This window comes from Fusarium poae, chromosome 4, assembly GCF_019609905.1.
Source record: "Fusarium poae strain DAOMC 252244 chromosome 4, whole genome shotgun sequence".
NCBI classification, from domain to species: Eukaryota; Fungi; Ascomycota; class Sordariomycetes; order Hypocreales; family Nectriaceae; genus Fusarium; species Fusarium poae.
Genome location: NC_058402.1, coordinates 25995 through 49813, shown reverse-complemented (window position 1 = coordinate 49813; position 23819 = coordinate 25995). Strand labels below are relative to the sequence as shown.

The 23819-nt window shown below is 47.8% G+C and overlaps 11 protein-coding genes across 11 annotated transcripts; 6 read left to right on the top strand and 5 right to left on the bottom strand.

Annotated features, from left to right (window-relative positions):
• Positions 1-622: 622 nt before the first annotated feature.
• Positions 623-2232, bottom strand: FPOAC1_010152 (uncharacterized protein; the record flags this gene model as incomplete). The annotated part of the gene is made up of 2 exons (XM_044854547.1): positions 623-902; positions 959-2232. The coding sequence occupies 2 exons, from the start codon at positions 2230-2232 to the stop codon at positions 623-625; spliced, it is 1554 nt and encodes a 517-aa protein (XP_044701860.1).
• Positions 2233-6031: 3799 nt separating this feature from the next.
• On the top strand, positions 6032-7125 carry FPOAC1_010151 (uncharacterized protein; the record flags this gene model as incomplete). Its single annotated transcript, XM_044854546.1, has 2 exons — positions 6032-6911; positions 6965-7125. 2 exons carry the CDS (start codon positions 6032-6034, stop codon positions 7123-7125), a joined length of 1041 nt encoding a protein of 346 aa, XP_044701859.1.
• Positions 7126-7380: 255 nt separating this feature from the next.
• FPOAC1_010150 (uncharacterized protein) lies at positions 7381-9159 on the bottom strand (the record flags this gene model as incomplete). The annotated part of the gene is made up of 5 exons (XM_044854545.1): positions 7381-7816; positions 7869-8167; positions 8224-8624; positions 8685-8993; positions 9054-9159. 5 exons carry the CDS (start codon positions 9157-9159, stop codon positions 7381-7383), a joined length of 1551 nt encoding a protein of 516 aa, XP_044701858.1.
• An 826-nt stretch (positions 9160-9985) lies between these two features.
• FPOAC1_010149 (uncharacterized protein) lies at positions 9986-10758 on the bottom strand (the record flags this gene model as incomplete). Its single annotated transcript, XM_044854544.1, has 2 exons — positions 9986-10436; positions 10487-10758. 2 exons carry the CDS (start codon positions 10756-10758, stop codon positions 9986-9988), a joined length of 723 nt encoding a protein of 240 aa, XP_044701857.1.
• A 2130-nt stretch (positions 10759-12888) lies between these two features.
• FPOAC1_010148 (uncharacterized protein) lies at positions 12889-14214 on the top strand (the record flags this gene model as incomplete). Its single annotated transcript, XM_044854543.1, has 6 exons — positions 12889-12921; positions 13033-13100; positions 13159-13327; positions 13486-13584; positions 13609-14091; positions 14143-14214. 6 exons carry the CDS (start codon positions 12889-12891, stop codon positions 14212-14214), a joined length of 924 nt encoding a protein of 307 aa, XP_044701856.1.
• A 114-nt stretch (positions 14215-14328) lies between these two features.
• FPOAC1_010147 (uncharacterized protein) lies at positions 14329-15072 on the top strand (the record flags this gene model as incomplete). The annotated part of the gene is made up of 1 exon (XM_044854542.1): positions 14329-15072. One exon carries the CDS (start codon positions 14329-14331, stop codon positions 15070-15072), a length of 744 nt encoding a protein of 247 aa, XP_044701855.1.
• A 116-nt stretch (positions 15073-15188) lies between these two features.
• Positions 15189-16006, bottom strand: FPOAC1_010146 (uncharacterized protein; the record flags this gene model as incomplete). The annotated part of the gene is made up of 2 exons (XM_044854541.1): positions 15189-15762; positions 15825-16006. The coding sequence occupies 2 exons, from the start codon at positions 16004-16006 to the stop codon at positions 15189-15191; spliced, it is 756 nt and encodes a 251-aa protein (XP_044701854.1).
• A 448-nt stretch (positions 16007-16454) lies between these two features.
• On the top strand, positions 16455-18250 carry FPOAC1_010145 (uncharacterized protein; the record flags this gene model as incomplete). The annotated part of the gene is made up of 3 exons (XM_044854540.1): positions 16455-16800; positions 16863-17688; positions 17740-18250. The coding sequence occupies 3 exons, from the start codon at positions 16455-16457 to the stop codon at positions 18248-18250; spliced, it is 1683 nt and encodes a 560-aa protein (XP_044701853.1).
• Positions 18251-18659: 409 nt separating this feature from the next.
• FPOAC1_010144 (uncharacterized protein) lies at positions 18660-19454 on the top strand (the record flags this gene model as incomplete). Its single annotated transcript, XM_044854539.1, has 1 exon — positions 18660-19454. The coding sequence occupies one exon, from the start codon at positions 18660-18662 to the stop codon at positions 19452-19454; it is 795 nt and encodes a 264-aa protein (XP_044701852.1).
• A 317-nt stretch (positions 19455-19771) lies between these two features.
• Positions 19772-20215, top strand: FPOAC1_010143 (uncharacterized protein; the record flags this gene model as incomplete). Its single annotated transcript, XM_044854538.1, has 1 exon — positions 19772-20215. The coding sequence occupies one exon, from the start codon at positions 19772-19774 to the stop codon at positions 20213-20215; it is 444 nt and encodes a 147-aa protein (XP_044701851.1).
• A 344-nt stretch (positions 20216-20559) lies between these two features.
• Positions 20560-23520, bottom strand: FPOAC1_010142 (uncharacterized protein; the record flags this gene model as incomplete). The annotated part of the gene is made up of 7 exons (XM_044854537.1): positions 20560-21475; positions 21533-21733; positions 21800-22491; positions 22552-22632; positions 22686-23148; positions 23207-23332; positions 23438-23520. The coding sequence occupies 7 exons, from the start codon at positions 23518-23520 to the stop codon at positions 20560-20562; spliced, it is 2562 nt and encodes an 853-aa protein (XP_044701850.1).
• Between the last annotated feature and the right edge of the window lie 299 nt (positions 23521-23819).

Genomic DNA, 23819 nt, shown 5'->3' with positions numbered 1-23819 from the left:
TTTGTGTCTTGTCTCTCCGCATTTTTGACGATCGAATCAGAGCGAGTGCCGAGGGTGGAATTGAATGCGACAAGACATGTTTAACCGGCGGCTACGAATTAAGGTAAGAGAAACGATCAATTGAATGCGGGGAAACTTGAACAAGATGGCGGGTGAATTCTGGGGTGGACAAGATGAAAGACGTTAGACTTTTGTCGATCATGGCTTAATTCCGTATTGGAGTAAGACGAGGGGATGAGGAATTGACTCTTTTGATTCGTGCGCATGAGAGAGCTTTGGAGCTTGTGTGGGTTCGCGTCGTATTTTTCCAGATTTCCCCCATAAATTCCTCGGTATTGTTAACTCGAATGAGTTTAGTTTTCGGCGTCAAAATGTTTATTGATTCCTCCACGAATTAAAATGTCAATCGATCTGATGATCGCGCCGGTTAAAATGGTTCAAGTCGCACGACTCAATGCGATGCAGCGCAAAACCACAACAAAGTCAATGACAAATACAGTTCAATCACATAAAGAACAATGCATGTCAATGTCATAATCATACTAGTATTCTAAGATCTAGTTGTCTATCAAGATGTCGTCAAACATAAACACAATCGCTTTCCGTTCCAAAACCTAATCCATTACTCTTCACCCTGTTCCAAGTGATCGGCCTTCTCCTTGCCAGCAAGGAATTGCTGGGGAGTCTCGCGAGGTCGGTTCTTGGCGAACTTGACAGTCGCAAAGACCGAAGGCGACTCCTTGAAGACAAGCTCAATCTCCTCAAGGCTGCGACCCATGGTCTCGGGGAAGAAGAAGTACACCGAGATGGGAACACAAGCGGCAATGACAGCGTACACGATGTAGTACTGCCAGCCGATGGTGTTGAGAGCAACGGGAGTAACCATGACAACAATGAAGTTCCTGTGAGTTGGTTAGTGAACTGTGATACAAGAGCCAAGACGAGAGAAACAACTTACCATAGCCAATGGTTGGCAGTCGAGATGGAAGACATGGCCATGCGAAGACGGATTGGCGCAACCTCGGTACAGTACAAGAAGTTGGCACCGAGGAAACCGATGGGGACAAAGGTGTTGTAGAGGTAGATGAAGCAAGCAGCAGCGATCATGGCAGGCTCGTTCTCGGGTCCGAAAGAGGTGGTGATGGCGAGGGCGATCATGCAAGCCGACATGCCAGCACCGCTGATGATGAAGACCACACGACGACCGAATCGATCAATGGTGAAGAAGGCGATGAATGAGGCGGCAAACTTCCATGTCAGAGCACCACCAGTGAGAGCCTTGGATGTCTCGGCGTCGAGGCCAAGGTTCTTCTGGAAGAGAACGTTGGCGTAGACACTGACGAGGTTGGAACCACTCATCTGCTGGTAGAACTGGAGGAGAATGCAAAGAGCGAAACGGTATAGAAGCTTGTCGTCACCCATCTTGAGCATGTCGCCAAGACGAGCAGCCTTATCGGAGGTCTCTTCGAGGGAGTGTTCAATGCCAGCGACCTCGGCGAGGACTTCGGTCGAGTCGATGGGGAGACCGCGGAGGGCAGCAACGGCGTGACGGGCTTCTTCGGATCGGTTCTTGAGGACGAGCCATCGGGGACTCTCGGGGAAGCAGTAGATGGAGGCCATGAGGATGAGGGAGAAGAAGATGGCGATGGCGATCGGGGGTCTCCATGTGACGGAGCCATGCTCGAACTCGAAGAAGCCAAGGTTGATCCAAGACTCGAGGACGTATCCAAGACAGATGAAGAGACCAGTCAGAACGACCTGTCGACCACGGTTCACGGCGGCCGATGTCTCACTCTGCCAGACAGGAACGATGGAACTCAATTGACCAATACCCAAACCGATAATGACACGACCGACAATGAACTGCGCAAGACCGAAAGACGAAGCCTCGAGGATTTCTCCAATCAAGGTGCAAACAGCAGCAGCGAAGATGACATTGCGACGACCGAACTTGTCACCAGTCCACGAACAAGACAGAGAACCGATAAGAGCACCAATGACAAAGGTGGCGACGACAAAGCCCTGGAGTGTAGACTTTGCGCTCTTCTCAGCACCCTCTGAGTTGACCGTGTCGATCTCGGGGAAGGTCTTGACCCAATCCTCCTCTGTGAGGAGACCACCAATGCCAGCTTGGTTGTAACCGAAGAGGACGAAGGAGGGGGCGACGATGGCGGCGATTTGGAGAATGGACAGGGACTTGCCGCTGGCTCCAAGGTAGGTTGGTACGCTCATCTTGACGGATGGGTATACAAAAACAAAGAGCGATAAGGTACTGACTGGACTGGACTTGTGACAAGATACTGGGGGAGTGGTTTCTTTATACCCAGATTGTCAAAAAGTTGAGAGTTGGAGCTAAGAGTCTGTTCTTGCGGAGCCCCATGGGATTCAATCTCAAATCACGGAGGGCACAATTGCCCCGTATTGTGGGGGAAGTCATGAATGAAACGTAAAGTGTAAGCTCATCGCCTTTTGTCAATGTGATGATGTTTGAACTTGGACACGATAAATTCCCAGTCTACGCAAAGGGGAAAAAAAAACAAGATAACAGAGTCCCCAAGTCTGAACGGCTATTACGGCACGGTCTCTTTTCGGTGGCTTCACTAATTTTATGGGGAACTGGGTCCGTGAGTCTCCGCTCTCGTCATCCTCGCGACTCGCGAGTTGGAGAAGAAAAAAGAAAAAGTGGAAAATCACTCAAAGACAGGAACGGAGTAACCCAAAGAGGAATTTCTTCCTCTGCTGTAGGGCAGTTTGAGGCTCATTCCCACTGGAAACATGGACCTGCATCTACGGCAGTGAAAGACATGGGGGTCCATGTTGAGGATATGATATCCAGTCAATTAATAATTGAGTGCAACACCAGGAAATAACCTCAATCTGTCTGCGTTGTAATAAACATCACAGTAAAAGTACATTGTCAAACTGACTCGTAAACGTCCCGCGGGAATTGACTTTCTTCTCGAAGGTTTCCATAACGAAAACAGTTCGGCCAGGAACTGTCGATCTTATCCCTGTTGGCCACGAGTCTTGGCCGATTTATCCGTCTTGGAGTAACGGCAGTTCCAAGAGAGAGGGAGGCGGTTAGCTAAGATCAACCCGCGATATTACTCCAAAAAAAGACAAATTCATGATTAAATGTCGCTTTTCTCTGTCCAACAATTACCCCAAATGACTGATCTGACCAAGTGAAATAATTTAATGTTCATTAGCCATTGTCAAGGTTGGCAGTCAGTAAAAAATTGGGTAATTGGGGAAAACGGCGAACTTTTCGGGGAAATTGGAGACTCATAACCAATGAAATAAGGCGAATTAATAAAATTGTGGGCGGTACCCTTTTCCTTCCCCTCATTCATTTCTGGGGGAATTATTAAGCTCATGAGATAGGTCCATGTTCGAGACGTATCCCCATCTTTCTCATTTCGCCTCAACAAAAGAGACAAGGAAAAAAATCTTGAATAATCTCCACTGTCTCACGCGCGGTCAGACTCTCCAAGGATGAGATGCGGGAAAGGTTGGTTCTCTCTCTCGGATATCCGTCACTGGAGATAACCTGAACTACCGGACTTATGGCGTTTATCCCCCCTCCTTCCCCAACTTGACTGCGCATTGACTGGTCGGTCAACCGACCTCTCTTTTTTTTTTCTCTCACGGGGAGAAAAATTGTACCCCCACGGACCACCACGACACAAAAGTTAGGTCTCAACGTTACATACCGGTTCGGTTCGCCCGCTTGCCGATTATTAAACTGCAGGTCAGAATTATGCAAAAGGTCTCTCGTGATTTTTTTTTTGGAGTAATTCCCTGCTGCCACATTGACCTTTTCCTCCACTTTAGTACATGCGCTCTCTGATAAGCGTTGGTGACCGCCAGATTCGTGTATCGGCTTTTTGCTATTTTGGTCTGTCGGAGGAATTGAGGTTTGTCCACAGCAACACCGGATCACGACCGCATCACAGCCGAGATAATGTAAAGAAGAGGAGATTCTCGCTTCATGAGGTGCATTGTTTCGTGTTTTTTGGTGGTTAATTGACCGAATGGTATGCTGCACGCGGAAAGTCGCGATTGATGATAGCGAGTTTTCACCGAAGCGCGTTTGAGGACTGGGTGTGGCGCCGGATTGAGACAACGTCACGGTCGGAAAACTTCAGCGATTACAATAAGCATAAATTAATCTCTGCATAAGCTTGAGAAGGGATCGCCCTGTTTGTTCTCGAAGACTGAATGATGAGTTTACTGACAGAGCCAATTCAGCGTGATGAAATGTTCCATTTGGTTGAGATTCCATTACCCTATAACTGTAACCACACATACGCGAGTCGCTGGATGTGGTGGATGTGGTCCCCTCCACTCTGGCCGGATAAGACTTTACGCACACAGATGACTTGACAAGTTAGGCTAACCTTATTGAGCAGTTCATGGAGTTTCTCTTTCGGGTTAGCAAGCTAATGGAGAGAAACCGGATTTTCTTCAATTTTTCCATGGACACTGGACTCCGATCAGGTGACTTTATTGCTCATGCCACTATCGCCGAATTTGCATTTTTCCGTCGCCGGGAGTGTTTACTCCGTCGCGTCCGTCTGCCAGGATTACCAGCAGCTTCAATTGAGTAGACTGCAATCCAGTGTCGCATTCCAATCATTAAATAAAAATAGAAAATCGCAGAAGCCGTAGAAGTGCACTCCCAGCAATTGGACAATGTGATTCAGTGCTGTTTTTTAATCGTAGCATTGTTAATTCGACAAGGCAGTGATGGGTGAATGAATGGGTGGAAAGACAAAGGGAATGAAGTTCGCGATGGTGGAGGTTGACAAAAAGAACTGTTCACTTTACGGCTCTGCGACACGTTATTGTCTGGTTATAAATCTGTCACCCGGAAATGTCCCCTCCGGCCCACCCGTCGAGTCAATTGGTAATTGGCAATTGGCAAAAGTCTCTGATCTCTGGCTCGTGGATAGTAGAAGAGTTGACCTTTGGGCTTTAGCATCTCAAAATAAATAATAAAATAATTACAGGTAGTTTAAGTGGTCTGTTTGTTCTATCTCTTGTGTTTCTAGCGGCCAACTCGCTGATGTCTGGCTCTCTGAGGTATTGGTGTAGGTTAGGTTGTGTAGGCTAGCTTCCAACTCAGTAGACACGACATGGCAATTGAGCGACGTAGGCTGCCTTTGCATTTTCTTGACCAAATATTCTTGTCTCAAAATCGGTTAATTGAGATCATGCAGTCTAATGATTGATTCAATGCGCCCGAAGGCTGACGGTCGACAGATTAAGACAATGCAATCGTATAACGAGAGTAATTTTCCATTTTATAGAGGAGTCCCACAGAACAGACCTCACTGTATTTCCAACCGGAGTAATGCATCAATTGAATGCTCAACCCATTTTCATGCTACAGCTCTTACGTTTGTATTTCCTTTGTCGCACTGTCCAAGCGAAACTTCTTATCTCATTTATTTGTAATTTTTCCCTCTGTAGTTAAGCCAGATCGCTGTCGCTCATTTTGACCAAGTTGTCAGTTGATGGTTTTTTACAGTACATAAGCTTATCGCTTATCGGACCGCTGGAACCAACATCATACCGTCGGACTGGGTAAAACGCCACAACCAAGCTGTATTCCTTAACTCCTTACAGCTTTATTAAGTAACACCCATATCAATTACTTATTTGTTAAGCATTTATTACTGATTTACAATGATGAAAGCCAAGCCTCATCCTCCTCGACTACTGTCAGCATCAACTGCGCAGCCAATCATATTCTGTGATGATATACTGTCTCATTACTCAGCCGATGGCTGATGAAAGCAGTGATTGGCTCGCTGTGTAAGAAGACATCCACTTTTCCCAAAAGGAACACCGTTTAGCCCAAAGGAGTAACCGGAGCTTAAAAATCACAGGATCGTGAACCTTGTGAACCACATCAACAAGTAGAGGTGATTGAAGTATAAAGTTGTTGCAGATAGAAAGAAAATAGATCAAATAATTCACTTTTCACACCAGTCCTTCGTTAACCTCTCCTCAAAACACCAACAACATGCGATTCTTCAACATCATCTTGGCCTCTTTGGTCTCTGTCGCAACAGCTCTTTCATCCTTTGACACTTGGGCTCACGGACGTGTTGCTTTGAACGACGTCAGTATTCATTTCAGATATGCTGGCTCTGGTCCTCCACTTCTTCTCGTCCATGGAAATCCTCAACACAGCCTGACATGGCAGTTCATCGGTCCCATACTCGCCCGGAACTACACTGTGATCGCACCTGATAACCGTGGAGCTGGCGACTCAAGCATTCCTCCCGACGGAGACTACACTGCAGCTGCCTCAGCCGAGGATCTCAAAGGTGTGCTGGACTTCTTGAACATCACGTCAGCATATGTCTTTGCTCATGATAAGGGAGTTGGTATGGCTACGGCTCTAGCCATCAAGCACCCTGAAGTAGTCAAGAGACTGGCATTGGCTGAGTACCCTCTTCCCGGATTTGGATATGAGCAATCTGCAAACCCAGCTGCTTACTGGGACCTCTACCAGAACTGGCAACTGGCATTCTTCCAAGTCACTGACCTCGCCGAGTTTCTCATGTCGGGTAAAGAGAAGCAATTCCTCCAATGGTATTTCTACCACGGCAGTTACTCCGGAGTCGAGAGTTTCAGTGAAGAGACTGTCAACAGATACACGAGCAGCATCTCCAAGCCTGGATTCCTGAGAGCCATGCTGGGACCCTTCTCTGCTACGACTGTCTCCAAGGATGCCGAGTTCTTCAAGACTTCCCTGAATGAAACCAAGTTGAGCGTTCCACTTCTTGGAATGGGTGGTGAGGCAAGTCTAGGACTAAAATCTCTTCTTCAAGACTCATTTGAGCCCATCTCTACGAATGTCGAGGTTGATGTTATTCCCAAAGCTGGGCACTGGATTGGTAAGTTCAAACGCAAACACTTGGATAGAAACATGTTATTAACGAATCACTAGCGGACGAGAACCCCAAGTGGACGGCCAAGCGTGTCGCCAAGTTCTTCCAAGCTGATGACCAGAGTCCCAAGGCGGCTGATCTGGCTTATTTAGATGACATGGTAACTCTGGATGTTGGATATTTTGGTACGAGAAGGAACTTGAAACTCGGATCTCAGTGAAGCAATAGGTCAGCAACGGCGTCTGGACATCGGAGGGCCAATAACGTTCATGGGAGTTAAAACAGTTGAGTTTTGTATTTCGTAGATAGATACTTCGGTAACATAGACATGGCTGAGTGTTGGTTCTGACAACGTCGTGGTCCTACATACGCTTCTAAAAATGCAAGTTTCATATGCCTCCACTGGCTTACAGTAACTCAACGTATAGAATTGTCTCATAAATGCAATCTATACAACAGGGAAAACTTGATGGTCTCACTCCTCCTTGGCCTTCATCATTCTTTCGGTATACTCAGAACCAACCTTGAACCACCATGCACCAATTAGAATTGCCAAACCACCCACAACAACACAGGTATAGTTCATGTTTGTAGCCTCAACGGGCATGACATACGGGAAGGAGAAAAAGACAATTGCAAATGTAAGCCAGCACACCGTAACAGTGTTCACAATGGGGCCAATGGTTGGACCCATGTGGAAGGCACCCTTGTGCATGTTCCTCCTACCAGTAAGCAAGTTGGTGAGAATTGGGAACATGTACGAGATGTTGTTGATGGTAACAGCAGTGCCCAAAAGGGAGTTGAATGCTGTTGAGGAGCCGAGATACAAGCATCCCAGAGCAGCAATGACTGCCGTGACGGCCAGTTGAGAATTGAAAGGAATCTTCAAGCTCGAGTGAACTCTGGACCAGCTAGAAGACGGTCAGTTACGGCACTGTCAGGCCATATTATTGATTGACTTACACCTTGGAGAATGGAATAGCTCCATCACGGGAAAAGGCCCAGAAGATTCGACCAGTGCTTAGCTGCGAGCTAATAACACATGGGCCGAGAGCGATGAAAAGGATGAACAAGAGACCGAAGGCACCTCCGGTCTTCTGGGTGACTTGGCGGAAAAGCTCTGCAAGAGGCATTCCGGTGTTGCCTGTGGTTAACTGGTCGAAATCCTGGATCGAGAACATGAGGCTGATCAGATAGGTGAGGCCGGTGCAAAAAGCGATAGTCAGAGTAATAGCGATGGCCAAGGGAGCATTCCTTGAAGGCTAGACTCTGGTTAGCTCTTTGTTATACGTTCTTTACCTAGTGTGGGAAAACGTACATTGGGCATCTCTTCCGTAATGTGGGTTACTCCGTCGAGACCACCAAGAGAATATAGAGGGTTGACCAAACCAGTGATAAAGCAAATACCGTTATTCTGCCAACCCGTTGTATTGATCCAAGTCCTGAAAACGAATTCAGGATCACGATGTGTTGGGGCGCATGCAACCACAGTAACCAGTACAACAAGCCAGCCGATCTGTAAGTAAAAAAGCGAAAACTTGTTCAAGGCTGGGATGATCTTGTTCCCAAACATGACAACGGCAGCGGTAAGTAGGTTCAAGCCTTGGTAGACAATAAAGGTTTGCCAAGCCTTGATTTCGAGGTCGGCCTTGTACAGAGCGATCAATGCCATCAAGATTTGGGCATAGATGATGTTGGTAGATGCGGTTGTAAATATCCCTGTTCTTTGTTAGCCGCTGAGACGTCCTCGTTCTGTGCTTGACCCTCGAGATGACTTACAACCAAGAACACTGAACCATCCAGTGAGGAAGCTCAAGATTCCAGTTCCTCTTCTCGGAGCAACGGCTGCAATCCAATGATACATGCCGCCTTCAGTAGGGTACGAGGAAACAAACTCAGCTAGCGAGGCACCGAGGAAGCACTGCAAGATCGTTACCAAGATAAACCCATAGATGACTGCACCGGGACCTCCAGCTCCGATCTCAGTGATCAAGCCCAGACCTAGTCCCGTCCATGAGATAGTTGTCGTAGAGGCAAGGCCGATCAAGCTTAGAGTACTGAAGTGGCGGTTCAACTCTTGTGTATGGCCTGATTCCTAAGAATCAGCAAGACTGCGATGCGAAAAAAAACAGTAATCATGTGACAAACCCATTTGCGCCAGACGCAACTCATCGGCGTTGATCTCGGCTTTGGTGTCCGAGACATCCAGGCTCCTTTTGAGGTTGGAGATACCGTCGTCTTGTGTCGTAGTCATTCTCAGTCAAGTGAAATGTCGAGGTTCTGTAATATGTCAAGACGGCCATCAGCTGGAGGTTTCACCACTACTCCTGGGGTCACGCGAGATATAAGCATACTCATAGCTCTCAACCACCCATGATAGCGAATAAGCTTAATCTTTGAACGATAGCTTATCGGTTAGTCGGCACAACGTTCGCAGATCAGGTAAGCTTTCCAGCACCTAAAGGTCGATTTAGAGTGGGTCAGTACAACTCCAGTATCGCTATCTTCCAATCATGAGATAACCCAGATGCAAGTAACGTGACATTGTACAAGGTAAGAGGCACTATAACCGGCCAAGTCCGGTCCGGGCCAGCTTGATTACCGGTAATGACCGGGTCAATCGACTCTCAGGTTATTAGAACACTGGAAGCATAAGAGATAAAAATACCTGGCCACTTTACGTGCTTTAGAGTATAGCTCTGTGACAACTTTATTTTATACTGGGACTGAAGATGCTATTGTTTCTGCTGCCCATCAGTTAAGTCCTGATATAACTTGGGAGATTGTGCCCAGATCCAGATTAGATAAGCGTTATGAGGGGTACTAAACGTTGTCACTCAACTCACTTACTGTCGTTATACACTCGTTCAATTTATGGAATACACTTGCATTTTTGACGGTTGAAGTTCAGAGAATGACATTGCACAAGCACGTGTTGAAAGCACCACTATGAGATTAAGACAAAACATCACTGAGTTTTGCATTTGACAGATAAATACTGTGGTAAAATAGATACAAAGAAGTGCTGCACCTGGCAACGTCCTAATCCAACCCTATATACAAGTGTTCCTTCAAAGCCCTTACTTCTTGACAGCGCAACCAATGCGCTTGGAGCTGACAGCAATGTCATCGTACCAGAAAGTGTTGGCAGCACCACTGTAAGACTCCCAGCCAAAGTAGACACCCTGGATCTTGGGCTTGGGGTTGCTGTTCTTCCAGCCGTTGGTGTAGGAGGAAGGCTCGCTGGGCTTGTAGACGAGACCCTTGACAGGGCTGTCGTTGAGCCAAGTGGCGATGGTGCCATCGGGGGAGAGGTGGTACTCGAGGCACTGCCACTGGTTGGCGGGGATGTTCTTGGAGGCGGCGATGCCATCGGGGGAGAGATCGGGGAGGGTAGCGTCGTCGGATTCGTGGTTGAACATGAGGATCTTGCTCTGGCCGCCGATGCGGAGGTGCTTGCCCTTGCCCTGGGCTGCGTCGGGCATGGTGATGAAGGTGACGTGGGAATCGTCGAGGGTCTTTTCAGACTTCCTGCAAAGCTGTCAGTGGGTGAACATTGCACATGTTGAGAGTCATCTTACATCCAGGTTCTGACATAGACATCACCACTGGGAATGGCATTGGTGCCAAAGAACTTGTGTCCACAGAAGCCATTGGGGCCACCAGTGACCTTGATAGAGTTGGTACCACTGTGACCAGTTGTCTTGTCAAGAACAACCTTTCCGCCCTGGTCGCAGTCAGGAGCATAAGTGGGCCAAGCTACCTGATCCCAACCACTCTCGAAATCCTCAGCGACCTGGCCGAGAGTGAGAGGAAGCACAGAAAGTGCAGCAACAGCAATTTGGCGAAGCATGGTGAATTGGATATGGAAGGATAAAAAAAGAATAAGAATAGAAAGCGAATGGAATACCGAACAAGAAAAGCCAAGCTGCCAAGGACAGGCCAAGATATATATATAAAGAGTTGTCAATGTTTTACGCGATAAATGACAGGCGATATTAGGGACTAAAGGCTGAAACAGAGCGGCTCTTTGCTCAATCTGTTATTGGGCCATGCTGGGATGTTCCGGTTATTTCGGAATTGGATGCCCGCAATTACCTTGTCGGGAGCGGACATTGGGAAACCTGAGACAGAAATGGTAGTTTTTCCACGGAAGGGTCTGAAACGAGAAATTTATCCGTCTCCGGTCTGGTCTCCTTTGGGATGACCAGACGATTTTGTAGTTGTTGTTTACCGCTTTTTGATCCTTTGTCATATCTAAATGCACTTTTGTACTATATCAAATTATTTATCATGAATTGTTCAAGACTGAACTGGTAGAAATGCTACATGGAGGTGAATAGACGGCTGTTCAATTGACGGAGTTGTTAGTGGTGGGATAAGATATGATACGATGCGATAAGATGCGATAAGTCATGATAAGATATGATAAGATATTACCAGTATCGATAGATACGATAAGATAGAAGAAAACCAACCGATAAGACCCAGTCGATAAGACACATTAAGATCACATGACTTTGACATATTCAATTGTCCATCGACATTGAATATTAAGCAATTGCAGGTACTAACCAAGATGATTTTGTCGTGGATCGTCCGGTTCACATTCCTTGGGAAACTACCAACGTCGCTCGACCTCGTACAAAACGTGGTGCATTGGTTGCTATTACCAATTGCATCGCGTCAGTCTCACACTGGTTCACACCATACTTTTTCGTAAGTCTTCCCGTATTAGCATCTCAAACTCATGTTGACCAGTCCAGCTTCGCTCCCAAGAACCTCGCTATCAGAACGGTGGCATTTTGATCATTGCAGGCTGTGTTATGGGTATCGTTGGTTGCCTTGTCTGTAAGTGGTATGTCAAGAGACTCAACAAGAAGATGGAGGCGCACGAATCGGCCAACAACTTGCCAAAGCGGTGGCGGTACGTTGAGTGAGCTGTTGGGTTGGGGATAACCATGGTTCATTTGACTCGATATCTTGGGAACTGACATGGTGGAATGTCTGACTGGAGTTATGTCAGACGGAATCAATTTTACGAATGCTATTGCCGTTGTGGACTCTTCACCATTGTGCACTTGAGTAGAACAAATAGATGATAAATGTTCTCCAAGTATCATTGGTTCTATCCTTCCTTCTCTGACTTGACTTGTATGACTCTTGGCTGCTGAGCGAGAGACAGAGTCATTATGACATTCAATGTGAACAGTCACGGACTAAAGAAAGACTCAATTTTCATTGAGATTCAAACGGCGATCGTTTGACTTGTCTCTGGTGCCAATTCTTCTGTCAATTCATCAAAACGCTGGGGTCGTTTTTCACTGTGCATAGTCCATTGATATCAACAATGTCACTCCCAGATGATGTGGCCCATTCAATCGGATGTGATTACATGAGTAAGTTGTACATCCTATCCACACACAAAGGCCATGATGACTCACAAAATAAAAGACAGAGTTGTGCAGACAAATGCAGGTCAACTTGGTGAGGGGCAAGGCTTTCTCGATGTCTCAAGGGTACTGTCCACTCCCAGCTCAATCCGCCGGAGATTCGGCGAAATACCGAGTAGCGGGAAGAGGCTTGCATAGGTCGTTACAAGGATGCGCCATCGGGCTGTGAAATTCAGTACTGATCAAATGTCCCTACCAATATCCGACAAGTCGTTTGATCAATATTGACTTGATATATTCCAAATGAGGGTGAGGATATTTTTTAATTAACTCTTTCCACTGTCGCCTCATTTAGTCGAAGTTCAACTACGACCGAACTGTGAGAGCTTGGATGTCAGCACAAGAATTGGGTGGCCCACTCTGCACGCCACATTCCACTAACTCGTGCTATTTCCATTCTAGGCCAAGTTGGTCGGCGTTTCGGCGTTTCGGAACTATGACCCAAGTCCACATGTCCAAACTTGAAGCTCTTCTGCGTCACTTTTCCTGGCCCGTACAATCGTGACAACAACACCGGCGCTTTACCGAAAATGCTCGCGTGTACACTCTGTCACAATCGCAAGGTCAGTGCATGTACCCAAAGAGCTCGGTCCGGATGATCATCCCTTGTTGGGTCCAGTCCGGTTCAGTCATATGGATGTGACTTGATACGTCGACAGGCTAACAATCTCCAGGTCCGCTGTGAAGCTGACGCCGAATCAAACGGCTATGTAACATGCAAGGCTGCTGGAGTTGAGTGCGTGTGGGTATCCCATACCTAGATAGAAGTTCATCCAGAGCAGGCTGACACAATGCTTCAGTCCGCGCTCTAGAAAGCGTCGTCGCGCGGGAACAGCCCCAATCACTCGACAAAACAATGATAATAGTAGTCCAAATGACGGTAATGAGAATCGACAGAGTGTCTCACAGGCGTCTGAAGTAGGGATAGAGATGCCGGTGGGACAACCTGTGTATCAGACCCCATCCACAGTGAGTCACGTATTCTTTTGCTGTCTAGCTCCCTCCCTTGTGACCACCTTGATGAAGAGTGACCACGATCCCAGCCATTCCCCGTTTAGGTAGCAGAGAAGGCATGATGTTTCCACGCCTGTACTCGATCTGGATCAATACTGATATGCAACTGAAAGAGTCAGGACACCACTTACATTGGAAGAGGCCACTATGTCGCAGACGATGATGAGATCGATGAGACGAGTGCTCGTGCATTCGAGCCAGCAAAGATCAAGGTAGGCCCTCATGCTAACACGCAGAAGGAAACCTTGGCTCTTTGGAAAGCCTTCGACATACCTCCCCAAGCCGCTCGTCAAAGCCTGCTAAGTGCTTTTCTGGACTACTGCAACTTGTGGACACCTGTGCTGGAACCAAAGGATATTCAAGCCCTTTCATGCTTTGAACAAGAAAAGAGTTCGTTGCTTCTGGCCCAATCGTTATGGTTGGCTGGCAGTCGGGTCACGAATTCGCCTTCAGTGGTTGCATTTGCATCGTCGGATGACTTCTATCACAGAGCCAAAACAGTCTTTTGGTCTGGGGTAGAGACGAATGGGCTGTCTGCCATCAAGGCCTCACTGATGCTTCAATGGTACAACCCGCAGGCTCCTGAGCATATTTCGTTTGACAACAGTGGTTTCTGGCTCAAAATTGGAGTCGGCATCGCCCATCAGATTGGTCTTCACAGGGAATCCCCTCCAGGACCATCTAGGGTAATTCGACGAAGGTTGTGGTGGAGTTTGGTAGTAAGCAACACGACCAGATTTGTTCTTTGGGGTTCGCTGACAATGGCACAGGTGAGAGACTCGTTGATCTCGGTCGCGCATGGTAGACCACGGATCATAAATCTCGACGACAGCGATGTCTAGGCACCGATAGCGAGTGACTTCCCCGACTCCCTCTTCGCATTTCAACTTTTCTCGTCTTGGGTGAGTATCTGCCAGATACTTGGAGATATATCATCTTGTTGCATGAGACGACACATGTCCCGAACAAAAAGGCTCTACATCGTGAATGCCTTGTGCTGTTGGACAACGAGTCTACCTCAAGAGCTCTGGGTTGCACCCAGCAATCAGCCACCACAGAGTTATTTCGCAAGCAGCCACAACCTACCAGCTCGCCAGCTCTACCTACCATACTTCACTAGTTTAATTGTGCTTTCTCGAATGCAACACTCGGCGGGATCACTATCAGTGGTTGCGACGTTGGCTGCATCATTTGTGGCTCGTATCTTTGAAGACTTCCTGGCCAGGGACGATATCAAAGTTTTGGCACCGATCAGTACTCGGTATTGCCTCATCTCAAGCATGGCTTTAGTGTCTGTCATGCCTGATAAGCGACTGTGGGATGCAGTGCAGCCAGATCTGGAGGTATTGCAACTTGCCCTCACGGAACTCTCAAAGCGCTGGCGGTCAGCAATTGGAGCTTCCAGAGCTCTCCAAAATGCTATCAAGAAGAGACAGCAACGAATGAACAACTCTACAACCGAATTGCGGATGGACAGTCAGAATTCCCTAGAGTACTTCAAGATGATAGACCTTGGCTATTGCCGTATATGGAATACTTTGAGCCAGCAGCTGTCCTCAACCTCGCTGGACATCCAACAACAAATGCCACAGCCAATACAACCTCTGGGCGATGCGTTAGATACCAATGACGAGCAGTTTATGGATCCGGGGGATGCTTTTGATATGGGGACGATTGAATTCGAGCATGTAGAGAATTGATTCTCAACGATGGGTTTCTATTCGACCCCTAGATGATATTTGATAGTGTATATAGTTACTGATCCGTCGTTCGATCATAGCTTGTGCTTCTTGAGTCCTTTCCTCATTTTCTCAAACTATTTCTGTGGAATGCCTTGAACGTTTCTTTCCAGAGCTCCAAACACCTCATCAACATTCTGCGCATCCAGTTCCCGTCTCGATCGCTGTCTAATCATCTTCTTAATCTCCAACATGCTTGAAGCATTCAAACCATCGTGAAACCTTTCCTTGACCTCCTTTAGAACCTCACTCCGAAATAAATCCGCGGGGCAATCGAATATCTGGTTCACAAAACCCGCTTGAATCAACTCATTGCTGGCAATTCGCTTCGACAGGATCAGAGCTTCATTTGCTTTTGAGATTCCCATGCGCTCTGCGAAAGCGATCGACGAGACCCCTTCGCTGATCAGGCCCAAGCTAGCGAATGGTGTCAAGAGATATGTTTCCGGCGTGCAATAAATAAAATCGGCGAAAGCAATGAGTGCAGCAGCCATACCAACTACGGGACCGTTGAGGGCTACCACCAAGATCTTCGGGTGCGTATAGAACGCCCGTGCAAGATTCATTTTACTGGCTACTGTGACGGTCAGGTTATGTCGATACAAGTCTGTGCCCTCGGGTGTCTTTCTGGAGAACGACACGTCCGCGCCACTGCAAGCACGTGTCAATAATTGTACTAACAGCACTTGCAAAAAGATGGAGAAGCTACTTACGCCGAAAAAAACCTTCCATTGCCTGTCAAGACAGTCGCTATCACTTCGTCATGTGTACTGACTTCCTGAAGTGTGCGCGCGAGCTGGTAGAATTCATCTTTGGTCAAAGCATTCAACTTGTTGGGTTTGTTGAGTGTTATGACAGAAATTGGGCCATTGTACACAACCTCGATGACTGACATTGCTGCGATATTGTGTCAAGTGACACTCTGGGGATATGGATGTGGGTTTCGTGGTAAGCTAAGGAGGATGGATTGTGGCTCTCTACCCAAAGTCAAACTCAAGCGGTAATTTATTTGCATCGGTGTCGAATTAGTTGCTGTAGTCTCAGTAGTGATTAGTCTGTTACAGTTAACCCATTTCTCCGAAACACTAACTCAACCGTAGCGCCGAACGCCGAGCGACCAATGTGGACCGGGCCCGGAGTTTCGGTCTTGGCCCCACCATATCGGTATTTTCTAACGCCGGGTCCGTCCGGGACAAGCAAATGAAGGAAAGTAACAGACGTACTGTCGGACAGCAAGTAAACCATTCTTATTAAGTCAGTTTTGACAATGAAGATGTATTATCTCATTCGTGTTAAACAGAAAACAACATAGATACAACAAGATCAAGTATCTCAACACAGTCATGGATTCTATTACTGCCAATATGGATCGCACACGGATGGTGCCGTTTCACGATGGTCCACATGTATTGCCCAACAACCCATTGTTCACCAGGCTCCTGCGTCACGCACATCGAAACTACATTGCAATTACAGACCGAGAGCTTGGCGTTTCTAAGACGTATGGAGAGCTGCTCGATGTAGTGCTGGCTTTCAGAGAGGTTGTGCAAGCAGCATTGCCCTCTCAAGTCATCGACCAGTTGAACCATGGCGAGGAGGTGTATGTGGGTGTACTGGCCGCAGGAGGCTATGAGTTCGCAGTTGCTGTACTGACAGTACTTGCGCTGGGAGCAGCCTTGGTTCCCATGTGTACGTGTATCCTGTTCTGTTACATATCAACACTGACTGACTGACTGATTGCCTCTATCTAGTCCCAACAGCACCTGTGGAAGAGATTGTCTACTACGCTACCAAGTCACAACAAGTGGCAATATTGTCCAACTCAGCGACGACGAAACTCGCCCAAGAATCAGCGCAGCAATGTGGGATTGCACAGATCAGCATTCTACCCAACCTACCTCGCACGACTCGATTCGAACCACCCGAAATGTCCTTATCTTCCAACCCACCACAAGACCCCAGTGCTCCCGGCGTAGTCATCTTTACGTCTGGAACAACTGGCAAGCCCAAGGATGTGGTTTTGAGACGGACCTATACGCACGAGGGCGCCATCACCGTCGGTGATAGCTATGGGGTCACACACAGAGACGTCCTCCTACACACACTGCCCGTCCACCATCAGACTGGTTTGGGTACATCATTCTTCCCTTTTCTCAATGTAGGCGCCTGCATCGAATTCCATGGCAAGTTTGACGCAGCCACTGCCATGCAGCGCTGGTTACAAGGTGGTCTCACTATCTTCTCTGCCGTACCAACTATCTACATGCGCTTGAAGTGGTTTGTTGAGCAGCTCCCAGAAAATGAGCAGATCCCTTACAAGCAGTCAGCTGGTCAGTTCCGGGCATTCCTGTGTGGATCAAGTGCTTTGCAGGAGGATGTGCAGGACTTCTGGGCCGCTGAGATGGGCCGACCTATCCTCGCTCGCTATGGTGCTACCGAGATTCCTGGCTGTATCCGCGTGTCTGTCGATCTTCGGGGCATTCCCAAGGGAAGCGTTGGTCAACCTATACCAGGAGTGGAGGTCAAGATCTCACCCGAGGGAGAGCTATTGGTCAAGACACCAAATATGTTTGCAAAGTAAGTACTGTGTCTTATTATCCTTTTCCCTCTGTCTAACGTGCAACCCAGGTACCTCATGGAGCCGGAGATAGCCAAGAACGCTCATGATGCTGATGGCTGGTACAAGACCGGTGACATTGCAAGGCGTGAAGGGAACTTCTACTTCATTGTTGGCCGCGCATCAGTTGACATCATCAAGTCTGGTGGTTACAAGATCTCATCTCTGGACATTGAGCGTGCGTGCTTGGCTCTCCCGTACGTCAATGAGGCCATGGTGGTGGGCGTTGAGGACGAAGAATTTGGGCAGCGTGTCGACGCAGTTCTAGCCGTGAAGAACGTGGAAGCTTCAGACGTCACCCTTGATCAGCTTCGAAGTGATCTAAGGGGTCAGCTGGCTGGGTATAAGCTACCAACTGTTTTGAGGATCGTGGAGGGTGAACTTCCAAAGGGTGCCACAGGAAAGGTGCAGAAGAAGCTCCTGGGACCGGAGCTGATACCCAGCCCTGGATATGACAAGATCCCCAAGGTACAAGTATGGAAGAAGTCAAGGACAGGAGGTCTAGTGCAGGCAAGACTGTGAATGGCATCCAGTTTAATGGAATTATATAGCTGGTTCGGGTCTCTAGAAATGTTTGCAGGCTGATGTACACTATTCAATGCATATCAATATTGCAAGCCAGATTTGACAAGACATCATTTTGAAGATATTTATACAGCCAGTGAGGTTTATCATGGAAGAGACTTAATGAAAAGATGATACTCGAGATTACTTTGGTTGGTTCCCGGAAGATACAAATGCAGCGAACTAACTGAAAGTGGCATTTCTCTTCTTCCTGTGTTGTTTAACCCCGCAAATACCGAATGCCGAGTACGTACGTATTTATTCTGACTGTTTGAAGCGCGAACTTAAACATGTTATGTTCTCATAACCCCCTCTTCGGCACACACACATTGAAACACCACATAAATATTACTGCACAACTGTCAGCATGACTACTCCATCTTCGTTCACAGTCACAAAAGGACTCGTTACCATTGAGGCACTTGACCAAGGCACTGGTCCCGATATCGTTATCCATCCCTCTCTCGCTCGTGGCGCAAATGACTACGACATCGTTGCCGAATTCCTTGCCAAAGCTGGCTACCGCGTTATCCGCCCCCAGCCCCGTGGCATCGGCAAGAGTAATGGGCCCATGGACAAGCTGACGATACACGACTTCGCCGCCGACGTTGCTATGGTGCTCGACCACATCAAATGTGGCCCATCTGTCATAGTTGGTCATGCCTGGGGTAGCATGCCAGCGCGTATGCTAGCCGCTGATCGTCCAGACCTCGTCCGGGGCGTTATTATGGCAGCCGCCTCAGCAGGCAAGCTACCTCCGGGATCGACCGAGAAGCCGTTCAGTCGGCTACGCACGGAAATTGACGGCTCTGGCGATATGTCGCTCCCTGAGTCCAAACGTCTTGAGTACTTGCAAACAGCCTTTTTCGGACCTGAAGGCAACCCACGACTGTGGCGTGACGGATGGAGTGAAGCCACCCATGATGCTCAGGCGTACGCACGCATGCATACGCCCGTTGATGAGTACTTTTCTGCTGGAGAGAGTGTCCCGATTCTGGATCTACAGGCTGAATACGACGCCGTTGTTGTGAAAGATGTTATGAAGCAGTATCTTGACGACCGTGTTCAGGTGCAGATTATCAAGAATGCTGGCCATGCTCTGGCGCCGGAACAACCAAAGGCTATGGCTGATGCCATTATCAATTTCACCAAGAATCTGTAGAACAAGAAATATTACATAGCGTCATTTTTGTTATCTTTAGTGTTTCTGGTCCTAGAATAGCTTACGTTGTTTTGGTTTACATAAACATCAAGCACTAGATATCCTATTACTATGTAGGATGAGACTTTCAGTCTTTGGATGAAGATATATTATTAAACATAGAAATTGTTAAGTTTTTGCATTCTCGATGCAAGATTGGCTTTCCGTCGTCACGAAAGGCACTCGACCATCTTGGTGCAGGCCATCCAGGGTAGGAGTACTCGTGCAGTGCCACACCCGTTGTTCATCTGTCAAGAGTTCGACCTGCGCACTGGGAAATGGATATTGCGCGAGGTCAAACATTCGGAATGCTCCGATCGGATAATGAAGTTCCTGCAATCTCCGCGGGCATAGACCGGAGCTCTGCTCACAGCAGTATCTCAAGCAGGCCGAGACTGGCTCAATGCGACCGAGTGGTTGCTACGAGGAGCCGACAAACTATTGGGGCCAACAATGAGTCGCAAGAAACAACCGACACCCTAACCCTAAACAAGTTCACTTCAAGTGAGGCATTGGAGGACGGTGTTTTGGATGAGGTCGCTCCGCCAGAGGAGATGCTGGATCGTGCATTGCAGCTTGCCAACAAGGTCAAGTCTAAGGCAAAGATGGGGGTTTACGGATTACTGAGGGGAGAGCTTTATGGCGAGGCTTTGAGAGCGTTCCAGCAGATTAGTTATGTTCATTCTCGCCTCAATTCCCGCCAGGCAAAGGTCAAGCTATAGATACAATAGTAACATTCGCGATACTGAGTATTCATCTTGGGTTCACACTATCACATCCATGACGTCCATGACATCGTAAGTCGTTGAATCTTCCCCGGAGACAGTCACTTGTAAGATCATGAAGAATCGTACGCAATACCTTGTTAAAATATGTCCCTTTGTAGAATGAAAGATCGGTCATGGTCCCGTAGATGTTATATCTCGTCTGTCTCAAAAATCTCTTTATCCCACCCAATTGGCTTTGCAGCATGACTTGGACCAACGGGATACTACACGATACACAAATAATCTGCAACCTTGAAATCGTGAACTAAATTACTTGAACAATTCAATTTACGGCGTAACTATTTAGTATCTATATCCATTTCTTCAACAATCCGACCCGCGTTGTTGTCTTGTACCAAGATCTCTTTTTCCAACAATGTATCTATCCAGTCATCGCTCGGTCCACCTCCCAAAACCATGCTATCCGCATCATTGGAGTCGACCACTGCGGGTCTAATCTGTTCGCGGAGAGAAACATATTCCGACCCATGTCTTCCATCATCCGCGATTCCTTCCGTCCAAAATCCTTGAGAAGGGTTCAAGGATACTGGTGAACATGTCTCTTCAGATGTATCGTTAAGGTAAGATTGTACGACACTGTTGAAGCTTTCATGTGACCCTTTCGGATTAAGGAAGCTTGACGTTGTGTCAGAGTCCAGCTGCGCTGTTGTCACATCCTCATGTGATGTAGACAGAGACCTCTGCTCGGTGTTCCGAGATGTAGCTGAAAACGCGGGAGTGGCTAATGCCCATGATACATCCACATCTTGGATTCCTCGAGTCTGAGCCGAGCCAGTCCACAAGTGGCAGTCATCCAATGAAGCTCCCATGCCTCTTTCGGGCAACTCCCCTCCCCAGGAGATAATAGTGTCAAGCCTTTCCATGAGACGAGCAAAAAGTCTAGGCTTGCTGTCCAACAGATCGCGCCAGCTACTCATCTGTGCTTGAGAGCGATCGTCTTCCCGATCAAAGATGGGTTGTCCTTCTTGGCTCTCGTGCAGACTTTGAGCAAGGCTGTCGTTAACAGCCTTGGATGCTCGTAGTATGTAGTCAAGATCATTCTTGTAGTGCAGTTTCAAGCACTCCATGACCCTTTGCACCCAGACTGGGTAAGACTGTACTCCCAAGACTTCCTGGCTCGATAATAGCGATGATTGTAGATGGGCTTTCAAGTCGAGTAGTTGCAAAAGAAGTGGGAGCGCTGTGCAGAAAATCCTATTCGTGCGTTAGCGTTGCTGATCACTTGGTGTTGTGAAGTCGATGTCTACTCACATGGTTTCGGGGACCTGGGATAGATACTGGTGAAGCGAACAATCCGACAGTCGATCCGTCATATTGATGATGCAATTCAGGTAATGGTGCTTCTGTTCACGGAAAAAAGAGTGTTCGAGCAGCCTAGAGGTGGACGACATCGCGCGAAGACTCGCTGCGTAGCGCAGGAGGTCGCTCTGACAGAGCGCCAGCATAGCAGTCCTGATAGCTGACGTTAGTTACTGTAGTACCAAGGGTTGTATATATTCTATTCGAAGGACCACTTACTCATAATGAATGTACATCATGTTTGTTAGCAGCTCTACAGGGTCATGCTGTGAGCTCCCATGTTCTCTCCCATCATCGGGGCTGACAGGCGAGCCCAACGCAGAATCCCGTCCAGAGGTCACAAGTATGAAACTCCCATTATACCATGTTCTGAGGTCGTTCTTGCAATCCATGAACTCATTTGCGTCTCCATTGAGTGTCGAGACTGTTCTGTTCGTAGACGTACCTGATTGTGGGTAGACAAGAGCCAGAACTCTCCCCAAGATATTGACAAGGGCGGACATTTGTTCTTGAGTTTCGATCCATTTCTGCTTGTACTCGACACCATAGACTCGAGAGCGTCCAATCTCATGCGATAAGTCGGCTCGAGAAAGCACGTGATAATCCCTCTCTGCTTCGACCATACCGAGAGGCATCATGGGTGGCCGTCGGGTGTACAAGCTGTGAATACAGTCGCTGAGTATGCAACATCCCAATACTCGTCTCACGTTGCTTTGGTTGTAGCGAATTCCGAGCGAGCTCCAAAGCTTGGCCTGAGACATAGCATCCTGGGAGTGATGAATCGCCCGACGAAGCCATTGAGTACTCTCTCTGCCGGATCCTGAGCTTCTCTGTGAAGTCCAGTGTGCAACCAGAAGAGAAACTTGAGCAAGTACGAGTGCTGAAGACTCGGTTCTTTGATCGTAGAGAAGCTACAAAGGTATCTTAGCATATATGACTAACTGTCGTTTGGCATGAGATATGGAACTCACCTGGGTCTTCCGAAGGAACCTCTCCCGCCCGTCATGTGCAGAACCAAGCTGCATGCCTTGAAGGGTAGACTCTTCCACGTACTATGACGATTAGTCAAGAGAATTACCATAATCGATCACAGGGTCAAGATTACCTTGCACGCCACGAACATCATGGCTGAAATTAGTATAACAGGCAGCCGAGTAGCGTTGTCATCAGATGCTAATGGATCGTAGACTGACCAAAACTCTGCTTCATTGATAACAGGGAAAATTGGATGAGCATAACGAAAGAACGTTCGGATCAGATAGTCTAGGCAGATGCTTTCAGGTACTTTGAAACATCCTTGAGACTCCAGATACTTGACATCGTCTGTATGTAGAGAACTCAGATTGTGAATACAGAGGAAGGGGTAATATGCGAATGTTATTTCGGGTCGGGCTTGAGTGTGGTCATGATGTGAAGTTCGACGAGGTCTTGCCTCTGTCGGTTTTGGCGTCCCAAGGCCTTCGCCAGACAAGACTGCAGGTGTGTCTCCATGTTCCTTGGGGGCTATCAGACGTTGGCCAGCTGTTTCTGCGTCTTCCTCTAATGCATCAGATTTCTCAGAGTGCTTTCTGATGCAAGCAGGTTCGTTTAGCATAATACGCTATCGACCGAGGCTGCATAACTTACTTTTGTTGATGACGGCGGCCCCAACTGACCACGCATTGTTTGCCATCAAGTACGCAGTTTGTGCAAGAGTCACGCACGAATGCTACATCACAGCGAACCTTTCGTGCTCGGCAGGATAGACATGCCCTCTGGTTAGGCGGCGGCACAACCAACTTGTTAGCCAAGTCTTTACAATACTTTTACAGGGGAGGCGATTGGTCTGTGTTCCCTTCCATACATTAAGCGACTTACTTGGGCGATCTCTTTCGAGGCTCTTGTCGCTTCGGTTTCGGCTTAGTGAAAGTCCCTAGGTGTTCCTCAATTATGGTCGGCATGGTCAAGGCTTGTACCTCGGCTTGGATCTGGTAAGCGGGTAAAGAGAGGTGTCCTCCGGTGATAATCAAACAACGTTACTACAGTAGCATCATCCGTACGATCAGAGCCAATCCACTGTCAATTAACTACCCATATACAATGAAAAACGGCTATAATGAGAGAGTGCGTACGCTACACGGGTTTCCTTCCGGGGGATTTTCGGTATCGCCGAGTGTGTGTCTAAAACGCCGAACGTACCCATAACGCCGACTGAGCTTGACAATTAGTGGTTAGGACCAAAGCGCCTTGTATCAAACAT